Source organism: Pinus tabuliformis, chromosome 1_1 (assembly GCF_031772625.1).
Source record: "Pinus tabuliformis cultivar Carrire ecotype Pingquan chromosome 1_1, CPIR1, whole genome shotgun sequence".
NCBI classification, from domain to species: Eukaryota; Viridiplantae; Streptophyta; class Pinopsida; order Pinales; family Pinaceae; genus Pinus; species Pinus tabuliformis.
Window position 1 is genome coordinate 119,346,384 of NC_142297.1, and position 21,647 is coordinate 119,368,030.

The 21,647-nt window shown below is 39.9% G+C and overlaps 1 protein-coding gene across 3 annotated transcripts in view; it reads left to right on the top strand.

Moving 5' to 3' along the window:
• Window positions 1-21,647, top strand: part of LOC149211932 (Nucleic acid-binding, OB-fold-like protein) — a 167,608-nt gene that overhangs the window by 89,242 nt on the left and 56,719 nt on the right. For 2 of the 3 annotated variants that reach the window (XM_089391625.1, XM_089391622.1), the window contains exon 5: window positions 8,470-8,551. The exons of the other annotated variant lie outside the window; for it this stretch is intronic. In XM_089391625.1, coding sequence (XP_089247751.1) covers window positions 8,470-8,551 — 82 coding nt within the window. The remainder of the gene's footprint in view (window positions 1-8,469; window positions 8,552-21,647) is intronic. 3 annotated transcript variants of the gene reach the window in all.

Here is a 21,647-nt window from a genome sequence, read left to right on the forward strand (position 1 = left end):
AGTTGACTTACATAGGGGCCATGCTGGATGAGGAGATGTTGGTGAGGACCACACTGAAAGTAGTCTTAGAGGATTAGGAGGTATTTGTCCAGAGCTTACTGGGCAGGTCAGACCTTCCAGATTGGGAGGAACTGTGGGCGACTCTTCGTCAAGAAGATATTAGACGACTGACCTAGGCGGGAAGTAGCGGCAAGGGGGTCAGAATCAAGAAGGAGGATGAGGAGGATGCTGCCCTAGAATCTGCGGGAAAGCAGGCGAAATGGAAGAAGAAGGACCTCTCCAAGGTCAAGTGCTTTCATTATGGGGAACTGGGTCACTATGTGAACCAATGTCCAAGGAAGAAGAGCAAGGAAGAGGCTTCAGAGACCAAGGTAGCGCTAGCGAGGGCGGAGAAGGAACTGGAGATAGATGATGACTCTGCCATGAGTGCTCATGCGCCACTTGAGATGAAGTGGGGAGACATCGAGTTATAGTCAGATGGACTACAGACGATGAGGGACGGGATCCTTGAGGCACCCAACCTCTTGGATTATACCTTTGCTATGGGAGCCCCAAAGAGTAGTAGCAGGATTGGCGGATGTAGGTAGAGACAGATGCCGATGAAGCGACAGAGAGTGCTACAGTGCAGGAGTCCTCGGACAGCGCGAGGCTAGCATGCTGCAACAGTGCAAGAGGCACGGGAGTGTTGCACTAGTGCAGGGTGGCACAAAAAGGTGTGCAACGGTGCGAGATGCAAGGAGTTGTTGCATCAACGCGGAGGTCAGTAGAGGGAGCACTTGTTAGTGACAGAGGGAGCTTCAACATCGGGAGTGTCTCTAGCCTGACAGGGATGTTAGAGTTGGGAGGATCAGTTACTTCTCAGTAACTGGGTTGCAGTCAACAGTGGCAGTGCTATGGGCAACACGATGCAGCGTGAGGAGAAGGGGATGCAGTGCAGATGCAGTGCTGGGTATATGGACCAACAACAACACTGATGCAGAGGGAGCTGTCGTACGGATGCAACCTTGGCAGTGGTAGGGCCATGGGCAGCAGTGCAGAGGATGTTGGGTAGGGAGACCTAGCATCAACATAGGGACCGATGTTGGATGATCAGGGTGATACTCAGTGAGGAGTATTAGTAGAGCACAGTCCTCGCTAAGAGGGAGTGTTGATTTGGGGTAGCATCGGATGTGCTCTAGCCACGAAAATTGGTGGAGAGGCTAAAGCACATGAGATCTCCAAGACCCAGAAATGGTTTGGGCAGAATCTAACCAGTTTGGGAGATATTAAAATAATTAATATTTTTAATGGAGTTCCTAAGTCTAAACTTAGGAAAAATAAAATATTATTGTGAATCAATATAAAACTGAGTTAGAATGGTCCAAAAGTCATGGATCAAGCCAAATCTAATCTTAGTCATTGATTAGAGATTTAATCTCAGCGATTGATGGACCAATGAGAAAAGTATAAGAAAAGGCTTGAGGGTTAGTTGGAGAATACACTGAGTTGATAAGTCATTCTATTCTCTAGAGCGGGGTTTGCTAAGAGAGATAGAATCAATGATTTGAGTTGCAGCTGAGGGGCGGTGAATACATAGCAGAGAGGCAGAGTTAGTACCGAGAGGATCAGTGCAAAAGCCGGGAGAGGTTAACGCAGAGCCAACCAGAGGCCACACAGAGGCAGCCAGGAGCTACGCAGAGCTAGAGAGGGCCAGCACTGGGAGACGTAGAGCCCAGAGAGGCTGACGCTGGGCCAGAAAGGTTGACGCAGAGACTAGAGGCAACGCTAGGAGAATTTCGTGGGACAGATTGGAGCTGGAGAAGCCGGATAGGGTGACGCTGTCCCTATCAGAGTGACGCAGAGCAACAAAAGCTGTATTGTTGTTGTGGGATCGTTCATCTAGTGATTTAGCCAAAATATCTATCTCCGAGGGAGAGGTACTACTGTTGAGGGCATTCTCTGTTGGGTGAGCCATTTCTAGCACCTAGGTTGTATTGTGAAACTGCGTAATAATAAAATCCTCTAAATAGCTGCACCGGATTTCCCGCATTGGGTTTTTCCGGGGACATTAGTCCAAAAACAACAATGTCACTTGTGTGCTTGTTTTCCTTCAGTTGATGATCCGTATGTGTTGACACTATACTTGTATTTATTTTCAGTATTTACATGGTAAATAACTTGTTAAGTAAATGAACAAGTAGGAAGAAATAAATCAGATAGTACAGGAAGAATTTTGAACAGGTTAAACTTAGAAATTCCAACAGAATGATCTTCAAACTTGTGTCCCTCTCAACTAGGGGTGAGAGGACTTCACGATAACCAGTGAAGTGTCTAGAGGCCCCACTATACTATCTAGATATCAAATGAATCTAGAGGAGAGGAACTAGAAAGAGAAGAAATAAGAAAAAATTCAGATTAAGTTGCAGTTGCATTATTATCATACCTTGAATTCGTTAATCTCTTGGGAGGACGATGGTTTTCTTCACGATAACACGAGCTTCTTTTCTTCTTCTATCATTCAACCTGTTGTTGTTGCCATGGTTGTTGTAGTTGGACCTCGGACTCTAGAGCACATTTTTTGTTTTGTTTTTGTTGTTCTTTTCTTATATTCCCCGGACAATGATGGGCATAGTGACCATGCTTGTGGCAATTGTAGCATTGGACTTGTGGCCTGTTGTTTTTATGTCTTCTATTGAAGTCCTTGGATGCTGGAGCAGGCTTTCTCGATTTAGATGGTCCTCCTCCTTCTTTCCTTCTCTTGGCTTGAGCAACAAATGTAGTGGGTTATCCTTCTTCATGATTTTGAATTCTCCCTCTAGAAATCATCCTAGTCTCCTCTTGAGTGCATTTTCCCAATAGCTCATCAAATGAAGGGAGCCTGTCATTGTTGCTAATGGTGGTAATAAATGTCTCCCAAATCGAAGGAAGACCTCCAAGGGCGATCAAAAATAGCTCTATCAAATATAAGCTCTCCAATGGACAACAATTGATCCTTGAGTTGAGATATCCTCATGAAGTATGATTGAATGGACCCCCCCTTGTTCATCTTGATGTCCTTGAGTTGATTCTTCAAAGAAAGAATATGGTTCAAGTTGTTGATCTCATACATCCCAACCAACTTATCATACATTTCCTTAGATTTCTTCAACTTTGCAACACAAGTGATCAAATGATCTCTTAAAGAATGAATAATGATTTTCTTAGCTTTGGTCTCACCTTTCTTGTACTTGGCCTTGAGAGCAGCAAAAACATTCTCCGGAGGCTCAGGTACCTTTCCTTCGACTTACTCCAAAACATCATTATCCTCTTGTTGTCGCGCAGATTGGCACGACAACGCTCGGACCGGGGGCTGTCACTCTGATCCCCGATCCCTCCGTTTAAGCCTGTCTCCCGCGGCTAAGGGGGGTAGACCCTGTGAGGTGATGAGACCAACTGTCGACCAGTTGGTTGGGAGACACGAGATACGATGATAAAAGGGCTCGATGGATTTGGTTAATTTAGCAGACCAGTGCCTTGTGGAGTTAATGTTTAAATGATTACTTTTTAAATGACATAGAAACATGGACCATGAACAGCAATCATCTATCATCAGCGAAACACACAATGCTCTTAGAATGACAAAAACGATATCCAGCAGCTACAAATTTGAAAAGATGAATGCTTTTAAATCACCACGAGAATCACAAACCATCAACCAGATATCAATTTCGCATCTCGACTTGAAAATTTAGATCTCAGCATGAAAAATATGACAATTTCCGAAAATAACTGGATCTAAAAAATTTCCACAAAATTTTTATATTTTTTCAAATTTTTTTTTTTTTTTTTTTTTATTTTTTTTTTTTTTTTATGAAAATTAAAAATCTAAAAAAAAAAAAAAATATAAAACTTTAAACTTAAAATCTATTCTAAAAATAAAACCAAAACTCAAAATAATTAAAATCTAATTTAAATCCTAAATCTAAAGTCTAATGTCTAACTATAAAAATATATATATTTTTTATTTTTTCAAATTATTATTATTTTTTTTATTTAAAAAATCTAACCATAAAAAAGTTAAAATTTAAAATATGTACAAATCTAATTAAAACATTATAAATCTAAACTAAAAGTAAATTAAAATCAAAATAAAATCTATGTTAATTTAAATTTAAATCTAAAATTAAATTCTAACCAAAGTTAAGTCCTAAAAAAAAACTAATTGAAATCTATGACTATACAAAACATTAGACTAAAATCTACGTTAATCAAATATTAAAATACAAACTAAATTTCTAACAACAAAAAAAAAAAACGTAAATACCCTAGCCTGAATTAACCAACGCTATATAAAAAAAACGAAACCTACGCTATGAAATAATTCATCCCGGACTGCACATATAACTTAAAAATGGAACCTCAGGCAGATTTACGATATGGCTCTCAGCATAAAAGGAACTCGGTTCTCGTTAAATACCTGGCGTGATTTACCTGTTCCGGACGTGATCTCAAAAAAAATAACGCTTTCGTTACCTGATGCCCACGCGTGAAAATGTTGAACGCACATTTAGAAGTTACCTTAAGCCAATCCGAGTGGATTATTTGAAGTTTGCAGACGGAGGTGGGTTCAATGGATTCGGCAGAGGACGTAGCAGCTCCAAAACGCGTTACATACCCACGAAAATTCGGATTTACCTGGATCGTTGATTGCCCCTGCTGCCGGTGTAGCAAAATGGATACCTGCGTGACTGCTGAGCGACGGATGCCGCAGACAAAGGAATGATGCTATACGCAGATAAAGAGTGAACGAATGCAACCCTGAGTGCTTCGATACTGGAAAAAATTTCACGCCACCATTTACAAGTATGCAGCCTTCATGATCTTGACAGATAACTGATAACACGTGCGTTTTCCAGCTCTTGGACGGTGGGTGAAGCAGGGCACTGACAGCAAATGGAGGAAAAAGCGGCTGAGCGTTTGCAAATAGACAATAAACACAGCAAATCCTTACCAGACCAATCACGCAGCAGACATTTTCATTTACGATTTGGATATCTCCGCGCACAATGCACCCATCAATGGCTTTAACGTTTAACTCCTGAAATATTTACGAATGGAACGATAACCTGAATGATTATGAGCTTATGCTGGCACGGCTTCAGGTTGATTGCAGCGTCTTTATGCTTTACACCAGGACTTTGACGGCGTGAAGATGAGGATCCAAGGGTTTTCAACAGCAAGAAGGATCACGCACAAGCTCAAAAAAACCCTGAAAAGAAACCCTGTTCCTGCAAATACAAGAAGAGAAAACCAAAACCCTAGTGAAAACTGAATAAAACAAATATTTAAAACCCTAGATCAGAAAAATTTAAACCCTAAGACAGCTGATTAATTTACAAATGTGGCCCCTTAACAGCCAGATTCAGCAGTAAGCACGAGATATTTTAAAGAAAAGAAATTTCAGATTGTCACTGTGAAAAAACTTCAGAAATCTTCTCATGCAGATCAGAAAAATAAAACCGAATGATAGACCCAGGATCAAATCCAGCTGGGCTCAACAAAAAACGCTTGCGGGAGTTGGCTGGTTCAGCCGAGAACTTCCCCGAACGCCCACAAAATTCCTTCAGAAAATGTTATTCTGCACAGCTCAAAACAATCGTCAATAAAGAGGGCAAAAATGCTGCTAGATCTCAAACAGTAATGGAGATACCTGCCATTACTCTAGAAACCCTAGCAGCACCCAAACCCTAGCAGGCGAGCAAGATACCTGTACCCACAATACTCTACAAAAGCTATTATTAACAGCTGAAAATAACATATGCAGAAAATGAAATGATCTCACAGCATTCCAAGAGAGTAACACCAGCAAGATATGGACCCCAAAGTCTTCCTTTATTAACCAGAAACAGATTTACAAGAGAGCTTCTTCAGTCTTAGACTCACAGATCCCCTGATTGAAAATGACCCCCTAAGACCCTATATAAAGGAAATGAACTTAACGGCTAGTTCGAGTGATCCATGTAGAAATGATCTCGACCGTTGATGAGGATCAAGACATTTCTTGATCTCATCCGTCGATTTATTAACTTAAAATATTATTATTTTATTAGTTAGGGTTTTTGCTTCATTTTTTAATTTTTTATTATTTTATTATTTTTATTCATTTTTTAATTTTTTAATTCATTTTAAAATGGATCACTGAACTAAGCCTTTCGGAAACATCACCTAGGACCTAGGACTTAGGACTCATGAGGGGATTTAAAACATTTCTCGACCCTCAGGACACATTACATCATGACTTTTACAAAATTACATCTTAAGGGTGAAAACCCCTTTAATACAGACCCTCACAAATCACCCAGTTCTGCGACACAACGATAATCTAGCAGATCAACACACTAGGATTCTTCTAAAGTTCTAATGACAAAATCAATCCCGGCTTTGGGGTCAGGTTTGAAGGAAAACTCTGCCGATCCGTGGATCGGTGAGACAAAAAACCTTCCGGGACGTAGATTATCATCAGAAAGTTAGGTCCACCTAGGCAAATTACATACATGACTCATGTCTGCTAAGATTATTTACAATTAATACATGCAGACTGGGTTTACAATCAAAAAGATCAAGCTGCTGATGATGGCAGGATGGCACGGACATGCTGATCAGGTGCTGCTTCTTTCTGTCAAGAAAAACGGGGTGCACTGCAGGGGTAGTTGACCAGTAGAGGTCAACACCTCTAAAGTGAAATCCACCTCGGCTTTCCAGACAACATAGTTACATGAGCCATTCGACTTCTCTTCAATCTTGAATTATGAGGTAGACATCTTGACCAAGTCAAAAATTCTTTAGCAGTGGATAATATATCTTCAAAGGGTGATTGCTCTTGTCTCTTGGTGTTTGTCTTCACCTCAACTCCGATTCCGTGTTAAATTTTCCATTGTTCTATTATGTAACAATCACTTAGACAATTTCTTCTTCTTTAGGAATCACTTCATTCACTTATTTTCAATCACCCAATAGCTGTAAACAATTGTAGATAGAACAATAAACTATATGCACAATAGAAGACAACCAAAAACAATAAAGACACAAAGATTTTGGTCAAAGATTAGGGAAAAACCCCACAAGGGGGAAAGCCCTAGCCAGATTCTTTTTCTATTAGATTGTCATCAAATGTTCATCAGAGAGATATATAGTCCAAATACACCAACAATCAGTCAAAGGTCAAAGCCTTGACTATCCCAGACAATAATCCAATATCCAATAAAAAATGAGCAATATAGTCAAATTTGGTCAAACTGTGATTTTGCAATTTTCAGTCAAACTCAAGAGCAGTCAACGCAGCCCTAAATAGTCACAAGTCAATGATCAAATCTGCTCCAAAAAGTTTGGTCAACCAGTCAAAGAATGCAGCCTCCTTCGTTTAGTCAGATTTGGTCAAAACAATCACAAAATCTGCCTTCAAAAGTTCTGTCAAAGTCAAAAATAATCTGCGGTCAAAGCTGCCTCAGACCTGTGGTCAACTGTGGTCAAAGTGCCCAGAAAGTTTTGGTCTACCTCTCCTTGAATTCGGTCTCCAAGAACAGATCCAAAAGCAGTCAAACCAAGACAAAGTTTCCCCAAGTCAACGCTGGTCAAAGATAGCCAAAACAGAAAAGTCAATGCTGTCAAATCAGATTGCTTCTCTCCCCTTCACACATGTGAACTCAGACCCTGCAATTTCAGATTAGATTGAACTAACCAAAGAAGAAATGATAAGTGATGTGATGCATCCAGGTGATGCCAAGTGTGGTGTATTTATATGTGGTTGAGGAGGTCAAATTTCTCCTTTAGGCTGACTTGTACTTTTTGATGTGACATGGACCAGCTTTAAAATAATAATTTTCCCAAGTGCAATTTAAATTCTTCCAAGGACCAATGGGGTCCCCTTAAGGTGTGCTAGGCTTCTCCATGGAGGAATTGCTCCCTCAGCTGCCAATTTTCAATAACTCCCATCAGTGAAAATTTGTAAAGAGTAGGGGGTTTTGGCTGTGGTGATAGTGGGCCACTACCCCATTGTAGTGTTTCCCTTTTCAATTCCTGCCAGATTTTGTGGCAACATATCCTAACAACTCTTTATTCAAGGATGCATGAGGGGGAATGCCGTTCTTTCATTTTTAGACAATGGGTTAAATATTTGCTTTGAACATAGTAAAGTTCTTTTGGAGCTTTTAACCTTTGAAAAAGTCATATCTTATGGATTTCTTGAGTATAGGAAATATCGACTATTATTGTTTAAGCTTTTGCTTTCATAAATAATCAGCTTTATTATTGGTTAGTATCAGAATATTGATTTTTGGCAAAAGCCAGTAAGTAATTAAATACAAATAACAAATACAACTTATTTTTAGTTCTATTCATAATTTAATTTATTCTTTACGTTGACCAATCCAATGTAAAAACATTTATTTGGGGGGCAAGAAAGCAGTCGATGACGATATTTAAAGATGTTGAGATCCTTAATTCTAATGTTAGCTCTCTCTTGGTGATGCACGGGCGTATTACCTCTCCACAGCTAAGAATGAATTGGGTGTTGTATCTGCAGAAAGTATTGCCGGTGAGATACAAACTTTTCTTCAATTCTCATGCTTTATCTATCAAAATGCCAATTAGTGTCCTGGCAATTGCGTGCTCTCATTTTCTATTTAAATGATTAAGCTATGGTTGTTTTGCTTAGGGAAAAGATATATGTGCTAATTTTTCTATCATTCAAACATGGTCCTAATTTATTATTAGAACAGATCATGTTTCCAAGGACCAGATTTTGTAATTTTACCTATTTTATTCAATCTCGTGGTATTTCTTGCGGAAACAATTTTAAATCGTTATAACTTTTCAAGGGCTAGACTCTGACTTACGGAAACATTGGAAGTCTTGTTGTTAGGTATATTATCTCATTGTTGTTATATTAAAGGATCATTTTTCTACATGGAGCCAACCTCAGAACGACTTTTAACTTCATATTACTGGTTTTGGAAAGGTCCATTGTTAAATGATGTGAATTTTGTTCTAAGTAAGCGGTTAAAATCAAGCTAGACTAGAACAGGACAATGGAATTTGAAAAGTTGCTGGATTTTGTGAGGCAGAGGAAAGGTGGCGTGTAGACAGAAAACTGCCCCATAGGTGCTTGCTTCAAGGATCTGGACATGGTAGATGATGAAGAGGAAGTGCACTCCTCTCCTTGAATAATCATTGACATAGATTCAATATAGGTTCTTTCTTCAGGGATCTGGAGATGGTAGATGATGAAGAGGAAGTGCACTCCTCTCCATTGAATGATCATTGAGATAGATTCAGTGAAGTACAAAAACTGAATATTTTTTGACCATAAGCCTTTTTCAGCTTTTGTGAGGTTGAAGAAGGCAGTCTACTGAAGGAAAACAATTTTTTTTTTAGAAAATTTCAAAATTATTATTTGATGTAACTTCAGAAATTTCATTTTTTTCCTAGAGGTTTTCTGGATCTAATCCCTGTGAATTTAAAACCTCAGTGCTGATTTGAAATATAATAAAACATCAGCAAAAATGAAGAATATTTCACTTTTTGAATTTAAGTATGGGGGATTTACGCAGTGCATTATATTAGATATCATTTTTGGAAATGGTCATACGTTTGAATGACTTACTTAACGCAGTTGAATCCCAAAAATGATATCCAATATTTCACTTGTTAGCAACCCCAATTCACTAGGAAATTTAAGAGTAAAGATGCCATGCTTATGCCACAAGTTTCAGCCCTGTTACCCGCCGGTTACTGACCATATTGGGTAACCATATAGGAATTTTTTTCTCCCATTCATCTACATCCAGCCGGCCAGCCAGCAGCCTCGAGCCAACCACTTCTAGCTTATGACGTGCCACTATACAGCTCCGCCACCTGCATCAGTCATATGACCTTTTACCCATCCGGAAAAAGCACATGAATGAAGGCGGGCTTCCAATCAAAAGGTACTTTATCCATTTTGCAATTGTGTGCTTATGCTTGTTTGTATTTAGGGCTTTTGATATGGATTATAGGGTGACTTGGAAGAAGGAGGGGTTTTGAACTTGAGCTTGTTCCCTCTCCTTAAATGGAGGGGGGGGGGGTTGGGGTAACCTTCGACCATAGTCCAATGGGACCTCCCTTAATGCCCCAATGGGTATAGGAGGAGCACTACTTGGGTAACCTTGATTGAGATAATGCAGTTCCATTTAACCTTGCTCCATAATTACCACTTTCCATCATACATTACAATTTCTTATCTCACATCCATTCTTTGGGTTCAACTAACCATTGGTTCTTTAGGAGTTGACACCCATACATCCACATACACGGGTAGGGTCCAAATTTTTTCCTTGGGAGGTTGATGCAGCTAAAACAAAAAAAGATAAAACATATAATGGCCACAGAGCAAAAGAAAAGAAAAGAATATCAAAATGCAAAAGATGGCCGAGGCAAAAACCTAATGAGCTCTACCTCACTCATATGACCATCACTCGGTTACTAGGCACATGATTTCCCCATACATAAAAAATAAAAGGAACACTTGCATGTCCCAACCCCAATGGGCAATGAATTAACCCATCCTTAAGGGGTAATACAACTGCTGTACATCATACAAAGCAAACTCTAACCCTTTGAGCTATGAGCGGTAATACAAGGAAGAATCAAGAAAAAGTAAAAAGCATGTTATCACAAAATCTAGAGTCCTTAGAAAGGGAAACCCTTAAAGACAAAAGCTAGACCAAGTGCTAACAATGTGATAGTGGTCCACTGTCAGCATAGCCAAAATTCCCTGCACCTTATAGACTTTCACTGATGGGAGGAGTCTCTATAGGATGAGATCACTTGAAATAGATGTTCTAGGGTTAATGTTCAAGGTGATCAACTAGGATTTTCCAAGAGAGATTCAATTTTAGGCTCAAGGCTTCACAAGGAAGCAATTCACTTTCTATGTGAGACCTAGGGAAGAATGCAAAAAACCTATGGTTTGATAAATGATACAAGAGTTGGAGTTCCTAGAGGTTGAGGCAAGAAGAAAAGGTTCCTTATGATTGATTCCAACAATTCCAAGGCTCATGAAACCTTTAAGAAAGCCCTCAAGTTGAGAAAGAAGAGACTAGGGTTTCCCTCTTAGGGCAACACCTAGGGCAAGAGATTTTATGGATGAAATTTGAGTGGATGCCCACCAAAATGATAGGTCATGTAGTCAAGACCTACCTCTTGATGTTTAGGCTCTCAAACCTCCAAAAACTCTCCTCCATAGAATTTCGCTCCAAGCTCTAGGTCTTCTTCCTAGCCTTCAAAGCGTTAGAAAATAAAAAAGGCAGAAATATTTTCTTATTCTTGATAATTAATTGTGATGTTTCTTGTTATTAAGATTCTTTATATCTTCTTTCTTTTAGTTCATCAAGCAATTACCAAAGCAGTAGCACATCAAACAATATACACCAGATGTAGGCACTATGCCAGGGCAAAGTCCCCCTCGAGGGGAAACCGTAGTCAAGAAATTCTTCCTTTCAATAATATTATTTGAGACTCTTCACCCTAGACCAAGACAAGACCTTCTCTCCACACTAAGTCAACCTCCCAGAATTTTGACCTCCTTCCAACAACTTCGACTAGGTAGCAAATTTCGACAATTGGCAGCTTTCGGCAATAGAGAAACTTGGAAGACTTCGATACCCAATCCAGGACACAAAACAGAGAGAGAGCTACCAAAATTTTGATTTTTCCTTTCTCCTTAGACTTCCCCAAACTCGCATTCACTTCGACTTCCCGACAACGGACTTCACACTTTTTCCTAGCTACAAGAGATATCGAACTTGTGTGTGAGAATGATGATCCAAATGAATTCGATGAGCTTGTATTTATAGGCTCCATGTGAGGTCGAATAGGGTCCTTAGGTTGACTTGATCTTCTTCTAGGTCGACATGGTGTGGAGGATACATAAATCATATTTGACTCAATACTTAACCTTTTTACATGATTCAAAAGCCCAAGAAGGGTATCTTTAAAAGTACAATGACTCTATAGGCTTAGAATAAATCCAAAAAAGCCTCAATGGGGACTTTGACCTAAAACAAGGTGACCCAACCATGAAACCCAAGCTTTAATGAGTCACAATAATAATAATAAAAATTCTTTTGACAAGTACATTACATGATGACTTAAGTACATTAATGAAGACTGAACATAGTTACATTTTCCAACACAAAGGACCGAATTTGAGAAGAGGAAAATATGTATAAAATTTAGGATTGACTACCAAGTGATTGGACTAATTGTTGAAAGGTGTAACGAGGTTCAGTCTTCATAATGACATGTAATTATGATTTTATGTAAAGAGATGTAAAAAAATGAAATTATTATATTAACTTGCTTCATGGGTTTCATGAGCAAGGATTTTGCTTTTAGGTCAAGACTCCCACTGAGAGTCTTTAGGGTTTTTACATGATTCAAAAGCCCAAGAAGGGTATCTTTAAAAGTACAATGACTCTATAGGCTTAGAATAAATCCAAAAAAGCCTCAATGGGGACTTTGACCTAAAACAAGGTGACCCAACCATGAAACCCAAGCTTTAATGAGTCACAATAATAATAATAAAAATTCTTTTGACAAGTACATTACATGATGACTTAAGTACATTAATGAAGACTGAACATAGTTACATTTTCCAACACAAAGGACCGAATTTGAGAAGAGGAAAATATGTATAAAATTTAGGATTGACTACCAAGTGATTGGACTAATTGTTGAAAGGTGTAACGAGGTTCAATCTTCATAATGACATGTAATTATGATTTTATGTAAAGAGATGTAAAAAAATGAAATTATTATATTAACTTGCTTCATGGGTTTCATGAGCAAGGATTTTGCTTTTAGGTCAAGACTCCCATTGAGAGTCTTTAGGGTTTATTCATCAAGTCATAAAAGAGTCATTGTCATGTAAATGTATCATGTTATACCTTGTAATAAGTCAATATTGTCTATGTAAAGTATCCTCCAAAAGCTTGTCACCAAACCCCTTCAGGTCGGCCTACAAACCATGAGGAAGCTAGAAGAGAAAGTCGGCATAAATTCCAATTGTCAAGTCGGCCAAAAGGGTAGCAAAGAAGATTGATTATAGACCTACTCGGCCTCATTTGGAGACACACAATTCGGACAAGCATTCATTGGAATAGTGCGAAAAAGAAGGCAGAAGAAAGAGGGCTAAAAGGAGGACAAAGGAGGAGCAACAAAAGAGAAGGACGAAGATTCTTTTGGGTCATCATCTACTGGTCATCGGGCATAATATTCTGGGAAGTGCGAAGTCTGGGCAACAAAATCTTCTGGGCAGTGCAAAGTCTGGGCAACAAATTCTTCTAGGAAGTGCAAAGTTTGGGTAGCAGATTCTTCTGGGGCAGCAAGAGAGAAACTCTACTAAGTGATCAAAGTAGAGGCCGAGGTTCTCTCTAGAAGAACTAGAGACCAATATTCTCTAGGGAAGTTGTGGAGGTGCAGTACAACGAGATAGAGACCGAGTTTCTTTAGGAGGAAAGGCAAAGGAAGGGAGAAGCAAATTAAGGTGGGTGACAAGGTTCTTGGAAGGATACTATAGTCAAGGATTCAGTGTCATGGTCTTGGTACTTATCAATTGAAGATCTAGAAAAAGAATTTTATTGAGTTTTCCTCTCAAGAGGTGAGAGGTTTTGGCCTTGGTTGGAGAAACCTATATTTTGTGTCACTTGCCTTTATTTTTGGTAATTGTCTTGATGAAAAAGAACACACTAATAAACTAACAAAGTGAAAGATCATAAGTAAAAGAAGAACAAGCATATCACAAGCAATTATCAAGCAGAGAAATTGTTAACATTGAATACCTTAGATTTCTCAACATGGTATCAGAGCTAGGGTGCTGAAGACAAGAAGAGGCAAACAAAGCAAGCTGACACACAAGAATCAATCTTCTAAGGAGGAACCAAAGTAAGTCGAAGGTTATCAAGAAGGAGATATAGATTCTCATCAAACCAAAAACCCTAGATCGAAAGCAAGAATCTTGAAATCATCCTCAAGAAGGAAGCAGAAACCCTAGAAGCATTTCAGAAGTGGAAACTCTTCAAATCTAAGGAAGATTGAATTAAAAGTCAATCATCTCTCTTGAAGCAAAGGTCTCATAGTGGGCAATCCTCCCTCTTTGTTAAAATTGGCAACTAGGGCCAAAATCCATGTGGGTGATCTTATTAATGGCAGCTGATATTTTTCTTGGACCCCTCTCATCGAGAGGTGTAGGATTGGTTTAAAGATCATCCGATTCCGATAAGTATTTCTGGAGATATGAATTTATTTGTGTTATAAGACAATTCGTCAAAGGCGGCCAACAACCAAATAAACCCCTCATGTGCTCCTCGATTTAGCATAAAAAGAGGTGACTTGATAGTAATTTCTACACACACTTCTATCTTGATTTCTCTCCACTTGTTTTGGGTTTTAGTGGAAGAGAAATCTAGGAGTGGAAGCCCTAGACGTTGGAGGAAAAGAGGCTGCCTTAGCCGCAGTCAAGAAGAAGAAATACGTTGCCCTAATCTAGAGGACACAGTCATGAAGAAAAGCCCTAAATGCTATCAAGAAGGAGCCCTAAACCTATACACTGGTGCCTACCCTAACGCAGACCTAAAGGCTCCCCTAATGTAGACCTAAAGGTAGCCCTCACTAAGACCTAAAGGCAACCCTAACAAAGCTATCCTAAGGCAGCTCAAGAAGAAGGAGGACGTTGATTTGAAGGGTCTGTTTTGGGCAAGAAAAAATCTGTAATAAGGCCGAGCTGCTACAAGAGGTAAGCCGTAGGCCTAGAGGCAAATTTGGGCAAGATTTAGGGTGTTTCTCTTCACTATTTTGGGTTCGAGTTTGAGCAGGTGACAAGGCCAAAGAGCAGCATTGAATCTGGATTGTTTGGTGCAGATTAGGGTGAACTTCTTCCTGAAATTGAAGGCCGCAAATCCCTGTTGTAATTATAGTGGGACGCAAAATTGTTTGGATGAGTTGTGGAGGGTCGTAAGGCCATCCTCCTACAATAGATGCATGGGACAACAGCAAGGTATAGTGCTGCTAAGATGCATGGGACAACAACAAGTTATAGTGTTGCTAAGATGCATGGGACAACAACTAAGATGCATGGGACAACAACAAGGTATAATGCTCCTAAGATGCATAGGACAACAGCTAAGATGCATGGGACAACAACAAGGTATAGTGCTGTTAAGATGCATAGGACAACAACTAAGATGCATGGGACAGCTGCAAGGTATGGCAATGCTAAGATGCATGGGACAACAACAAGGTATAACAAGTTGTGATGGTACAATAGTGACAACAACAAAACAATGGGACAACAAGCAACCATGGTGCGACAGTATGAGCAGTGACAACATTAACAAGATGTCACAATATTGGAAGGTGCAACATAAGTTGCAGCAGTATGATGCATGGTCATGAGGTCCAACATTGTGATGATGGGAGCAACATGGTGCAGCACGGTGAGGTGCAGCATGATGATGAGATGCAGCACAATGATAGGTGAAGGAGTCACCTTGGAGAATCAGTTGAAGCAGCATGTCTTCAACTGATCTCATGTATCATCTTCTTAGAGATGATCTAAGCTCTTATTTAGACAAGTCAAAGTATTGACTTCTGTTGTAAATGTACTATCTCTCTCTCTCTTTGCTGAACTATTGAAGAACATATAAGAAGAATTGATCAAGGGTTTCCCCACATTGGGGTTTGTCCCTGGCTAGCACCACATATCTTGTCCTCTTGTCTTGGCTTGTCTTCTGCAATTTATGTTTATGTTCTATCTGCAGTTTACTTTAATGCTGATGTGATTGCTAATCTGGAAAAGATATTGAGCTAACTGCGAAAATTGAAATAAATTGCTCTAAGCATAAAACATACCTAAAATTAACATGGTATCAGAGCTGAGGTGAAGACAAAGCCCAAGCAAGAGTGAAAGAGCAATCACCGAAGACAGTTGGGAAAGGACAAAAGGATCAATGGATTCCTCATCCCTCTTCTAATTCACCAAGAGTGAAGTCGAAGCAGAGAATATTATCAGAATGGCGCAGCGAAAGCTTCTGATGGCCTACCTAAAGATCACTTCAATGGTAAGTCCAGGTCTAAGGGTGGAAAGAAAGGCAGATGCCTTGTTTGTAATAAGTTTGGTCATTATGCGAAGGAGTGTCCGAATAGCAAGGACACATCACTTGATGATGATATCAATCATTCCAGGGACATCTTCAATGATCAGAGGAATGACAGGCAATGCAAGTCATCAAGGAAACGACAGACTCTTCAAGAAAGCAAGGAACCCCAAGTATGAAGAATCAAATGTTGTTCCCGATAAGATAAAGAAGCGTTATCTTATATCGACCATCTTCTTTAGACTGTTTGGGAATCTGGCTTATTGATTGTAGTGCTTCAAGGCACTTCATCGAATAGAAGGGTGCTCTCTCTAATTTGGTAGAGATGGAAACAATCGTGGGATTATACTTGGAGTTGATTTCACCTATCCTGAAAAGGGTGTAGGGAATGTTACTCCTCAATTGAATAAGGGTAACTCGATTCATTTACACAAATCTCTTTTATGTACCTGATCGCAAGAAGAACTTGGTGTCCATTTCGACAATGGAAGTCAAAGGTTACAGGGTGGTATTCATTGATGGAAAGGTACGTGTTTAAAAATGAAAATTTTCTAAGATGCTTTTGAGTTCAGGGTTGGCAATTTGTATGAAGTTGCAATATGGTCCATTGGGGACCATGTCAGTTGACATATCTCATCTATAGCATCGGAGGTCTACTTATGGGACCCTACCTGATGTGAGTCAGATGGTGACTCGGATGCCTGAATTCAAGAAGAGCATGAAGGTACATGTCTGAGATGTACTGAAGGAAAATCTTACAAGGGGACCATTCCCCTCATGTAGCAGATCCACAGGTTTGGAACAACTCGCGGGGTTTGAGATTCATGATCGAGAATCTCACGTATGAAGGTGGTAGAAAGCCCTCTATGATCTAAAGCAAAACACCCCGGAAGTATGAGAGGATTGATAGCTGTCTGATGAAGCTGAGATTCACTAGGAGTGAAGCCGATCCAAACCATTGCTTGAAAGTTGTGGATGATAGACCTCTCATACCGACACCTTCTGAGGACGACCTGTTTTTGACAGGTGCTGACCCTCTCATTTGTAGAAGAGGGAGTTGGATTCTGGATGTGGAGTGGTAAATTGCAAGCTCGTGACTACCTCGAGGATCTTAACTTTCAGAAGTTATATGGTAGTGATGCCGGACTAGATTTGGGAAATGCCTCTGAGTTTCAAAAACTCATTCACATTGATGTCGTTGGTGAACTTTCGTCTGGATATATGTTTTCTAGTTAGCATGTTGGGCTCATATTTGGTTGAGCCTCACTAGATTGTTGCCAAGTATTTTCCGAGATATTTTCGGGGCACAATCTCTCATGGATTCAGATACATTGTCGGAAATGTGAAGCTGCATGATTATTCGAATGTTGACTGGGCAGGCAGTGTGGAGGATCGCAAGAGCACTTCTGAGTGCTGGTTCTCTTTGAGTTCTGCTTCAATATCCTTGATGAACAGGAAGCAAAAGTCGGTTGCTATAATCATCGTTGAGATTGAATATATAGCTACGAGTATGACCTCGTGTGAAGCTGCTTGGTTGTGGGAGCTCTTCAGTGAGCTGCTTGTACACATGATGGATACCACCATGATCTTCTATGTCAACCAGGGGGGATTCGATTGTTGAGGAATCCTGTATTCTATGATTGCTCCAGTATATAAACATTAGATACTACCTTATCTAGGATATGGTACGTCGATGATTGAGGAGGATCTATCGCATTGAAACTGATGTATAGGTCGCAGACATTCTGTCAAAGCCCCGGGAAAAGGTCAAATTTGTGACTTTCCCGAACAACTTGGAGTCGTTGAGAGACTTTCTTATGAGGGTTCTGCATGATGCATGCATTGAGCTCTGGGGGGCTTGGGGTACTTACTGGAGCAACACATGACCACAGGGCGACTCACCCTCCCCTAATGGTGCGCTGTGTATAGGGTGAATAGCTCAGCCTTCCCCTGTGATACCCGAGGCGACTTTGGGACAAGATGATTCGTTCTCCTGTGAGCCAGGATGATTCGTTCTTCTGTGAGCCAGGATGATTAGTTCTCTTGTGGGACATGATGATTAGTTCTCCTATCGAGGCATCCTACCCATGTAGTCTGGGACTCATGGGAAGTAGCTATCATCTGATCAATGAGCAGGGAAATCGGGTTAGGGACCGTAGTAGTACTATCGATGGATGCATCGTAGTATCTATCGTACTCCCTATGCTAGGATGACCTCCAACTGATCTGGGATCAATATGAGTGGTTTGAGACACTCTCTTGTGATATTGATCTAAGATCAATAAAACTGACTTCGGGTCAATAAGAGTGATATGACACACTCTCTTCAGATGAAACTGACTTCGGGTCAGTAGAGAATGGTATGAGACATTCTTGATCAATTCTTCTTCTTCATGGTTCAGCAGAGCAAAGCAGAACTGAGTAGAGCTCAGCAGAGCAGAGCAAAGCAGTGCAGGGCACTGATGGCAGAGACAGTACAGTCGGACATATGGATCAACAGGTCGAGTTCTCCCTAGTTGAGAGGGAGTGTTAAAATTGGTAACTAGGGCCAAACTCCATGTGGGTCATCCTATTAATGGAAACTGATATTTTTCTTGGCTCCCTCTCATCGAGAGGTGTAGGATTGATCTAAAGATCATCCGATTTTGATAAGTATTCATGGAGATATGAATTTATTTGTGTTATAAGACAATTCATCAAAGTCGGCTGGCAACCAAATAAACCCCTCGTGCTCCACGATTTAGTATAAAAAGAGGTGACTTGATAGCATTTCTACACACACTTCTATCTTGATTTCTCTCCACTTGTCTTGCGTTTTAGTGGAAGAGAAATCTAGGAGTGGAAGCCCTAGACGTTGGAGGAAAAGAGGCTGCCCTACCCGCAGTCAAGAAGAAGAAATACGCTGCCCTAATCTAGAGGATGCAGTCATGAAGAAAAGCCCTAAACGCTATCAAGAAGGAGCCCTAAACCTATACGCTGGTCCCTACCCTAACGCAGACCTAAAGGCAGCCCTCACTAAGACCTAAAGGCAACCCTAACAAAGCTATCCTAAGGCAGCTCAAGAAGAAGGAGGATGTTGATGTGAAGGGTCTGTTTTGGGCAAGAAAACATCTGTAATAAGGCCAAGCTGCTACAGGAGGTAAGCTGCAGGCCTAGAGGCAAATCTGGGCAAGATTTAGGGTGTTTCTCTTCATTGTTTTGGGTCCGAATTTGAGCAGGTGACAAGGCCAAAGAGTAACATTGAATCTAGACTGTTTGGTGCGGATTAGGGTGAATTTCTTCCTGAAATTGAAGGTCGCAAATCCTCGTTGTAATTACAGTGGGATGTAGAACTGTTTGGATGAGTTGTGGAGGGTTGTAAGGCCATACTCCTACAACAGATGCATGGGACAACAACAAGGTATAGTGCTGCTAAGATGCATGGGACAACAACAAGGTATAGTGCTGCTAAGATGCATGGGACAACAACAAGGTATAGTGCTGCTAAGATGCATAGGACAACAACTAAGATGCATGGGACAACAACAAGGTATAGTGCTGCTAAGATGCATGGGACAGCTGCAAGGTATGGCAATGCTAAGATGCATGGGACAACAACAAGGTATAACAAGTTGTGATGGTACAGCAGTGACATCAACAAAACAATGGGATAACAAGCAACCATGGTGCGACAGTATGAGCAGTGACAATATTAGCAAGATGTCACAATATTGGAAGGTGCAACATAAGTTGCAACAACATGATGCATGGTCATGAGGTCCAACATTTTGATGATGGGAGCAACATGGTGTAGCATGGTGAGGTGCAGCATGATGACGAGATGCAACACAATGATAGGTGAAGGAGTCACCTTGGACAATCAGTTGAAGCAACATGTCTTCAACTGATCTCATTTATCATCTTCTTAGAGATGATCTAAGCTCTTATTTAGACAAGTCAAAGTATTGACTTCTGTTGTAAATGTACTATCTCTCTCTCTCTCTCTGCTGAACTATTGAAGAACATATAAGAATAATTGATCAAGGGTTTCCCCACATTGGGGTTTGTCCCTGGCTAGTGCCACATCTCGTGTCCTCTTGTCTTGGCTAGTCTTCTGTGATTTATGTTTATGTTCTATCTGCAGTTTACTTTAATGCTGATGTGATTGCTAATCTGGAAAAGGTATTGGGCTAACTGCGAAAATTGAAATAAATTGCTCTAAGCATAGAACATACCTAAAATTAACACTCTTCAAAAGGATTTGAAGCAAGAAGCAACAAGTTCATCATCAAAGTTGAAGATTTAGTCTTCTCAAGTAAGTACCTCTTATTATAATATAATCTAGGAAAAGGACTTCATGTTTTAAGGAAGATGAAAAGCTGGTTGGGGTATCAAACTTCCTTGCTTGGAAAAATAGGATAGATGTTGTCCTCAAAGTAAATGAAGTCATTGATCATATTCATGGGAAGGTCTCCAAGCCATTCGAAGAACTAACATTATCTAAATACATGGAAAAGGATCTCAAGGCTGAAAAGATACTCAAGGAGTCCATCAAAGATTCACTTATTTCCTATGTAGCAAAGCTAGAAACATCTAAAGAAATATATGATAAGTTGGAAGAACTTTTCTCTAGAAGCACGGTAGAAAAGATCTTAACACTTAGATCTGAACTTCATAAGTTGAAATAGATGAAGGGATATCATCATGCTTATCTTAGGCATCTCAAATAAAAGAACAACTGAAGGATGTGGGAGACAAAGTATCAGATAATGAAATACTCTCAGCAATTCTAAATGCATTAACTAATGAACAAGGTAACCTCATTGCCTCTAGAGAAGAGGAAGCTATCCCATACATCAGGTTATGGTCTCTTGTCAAGGTAGAAGGAGACAAGATGAAGAATGAAAGTGAAGAAAGATCAGAAAGAAGGAAACAATTAGTGTCAAAACGAAAAGAAAAATTTGGAAAGTTCGGGAAGAAAAGGAAGAACATGGCTAAAGTAAGATGCTATGGTTGTCACAATTTTGGACACTACAAAAAAGACTGTCCTAATCGCAAGAGGGGCAGGGAAGAAAACTATTCTACTAAGGAAGTAAAAGGACCTGAGACAAAGAAGCGTAAGAAGGAAGAAGCTAAAAGATGACTAAGATGATCTTCTTCATTAGAAGGTTTCTTTCACTTGTAAGTCATAGATAGGAAACAATGTAAAGCAGATAGGTTGCATTAGAAGGAAGCATTGTGATAAAAGCATTAGAGATAAGAGCTCATGACATGGGAAGTATAAAGTATGTCTGGTACAAATCCTACTAATTAAGAAGCTCTTAGGAAACCTCATGAGTATTTATAAAAAGCAGAAGTCATCAACAACTAGCATCATCATAGAAGAAAACATCTGCCAGGTGAGGATATAAAACATCCTCAAGGTTCTCTAATAGAATTCTCATCAAAGGATTCACCGTTAGAGAAAGGAAGCAAAATGTTTTCATTACGAATTCCAACTTGTGGGATTCAAGGAATACT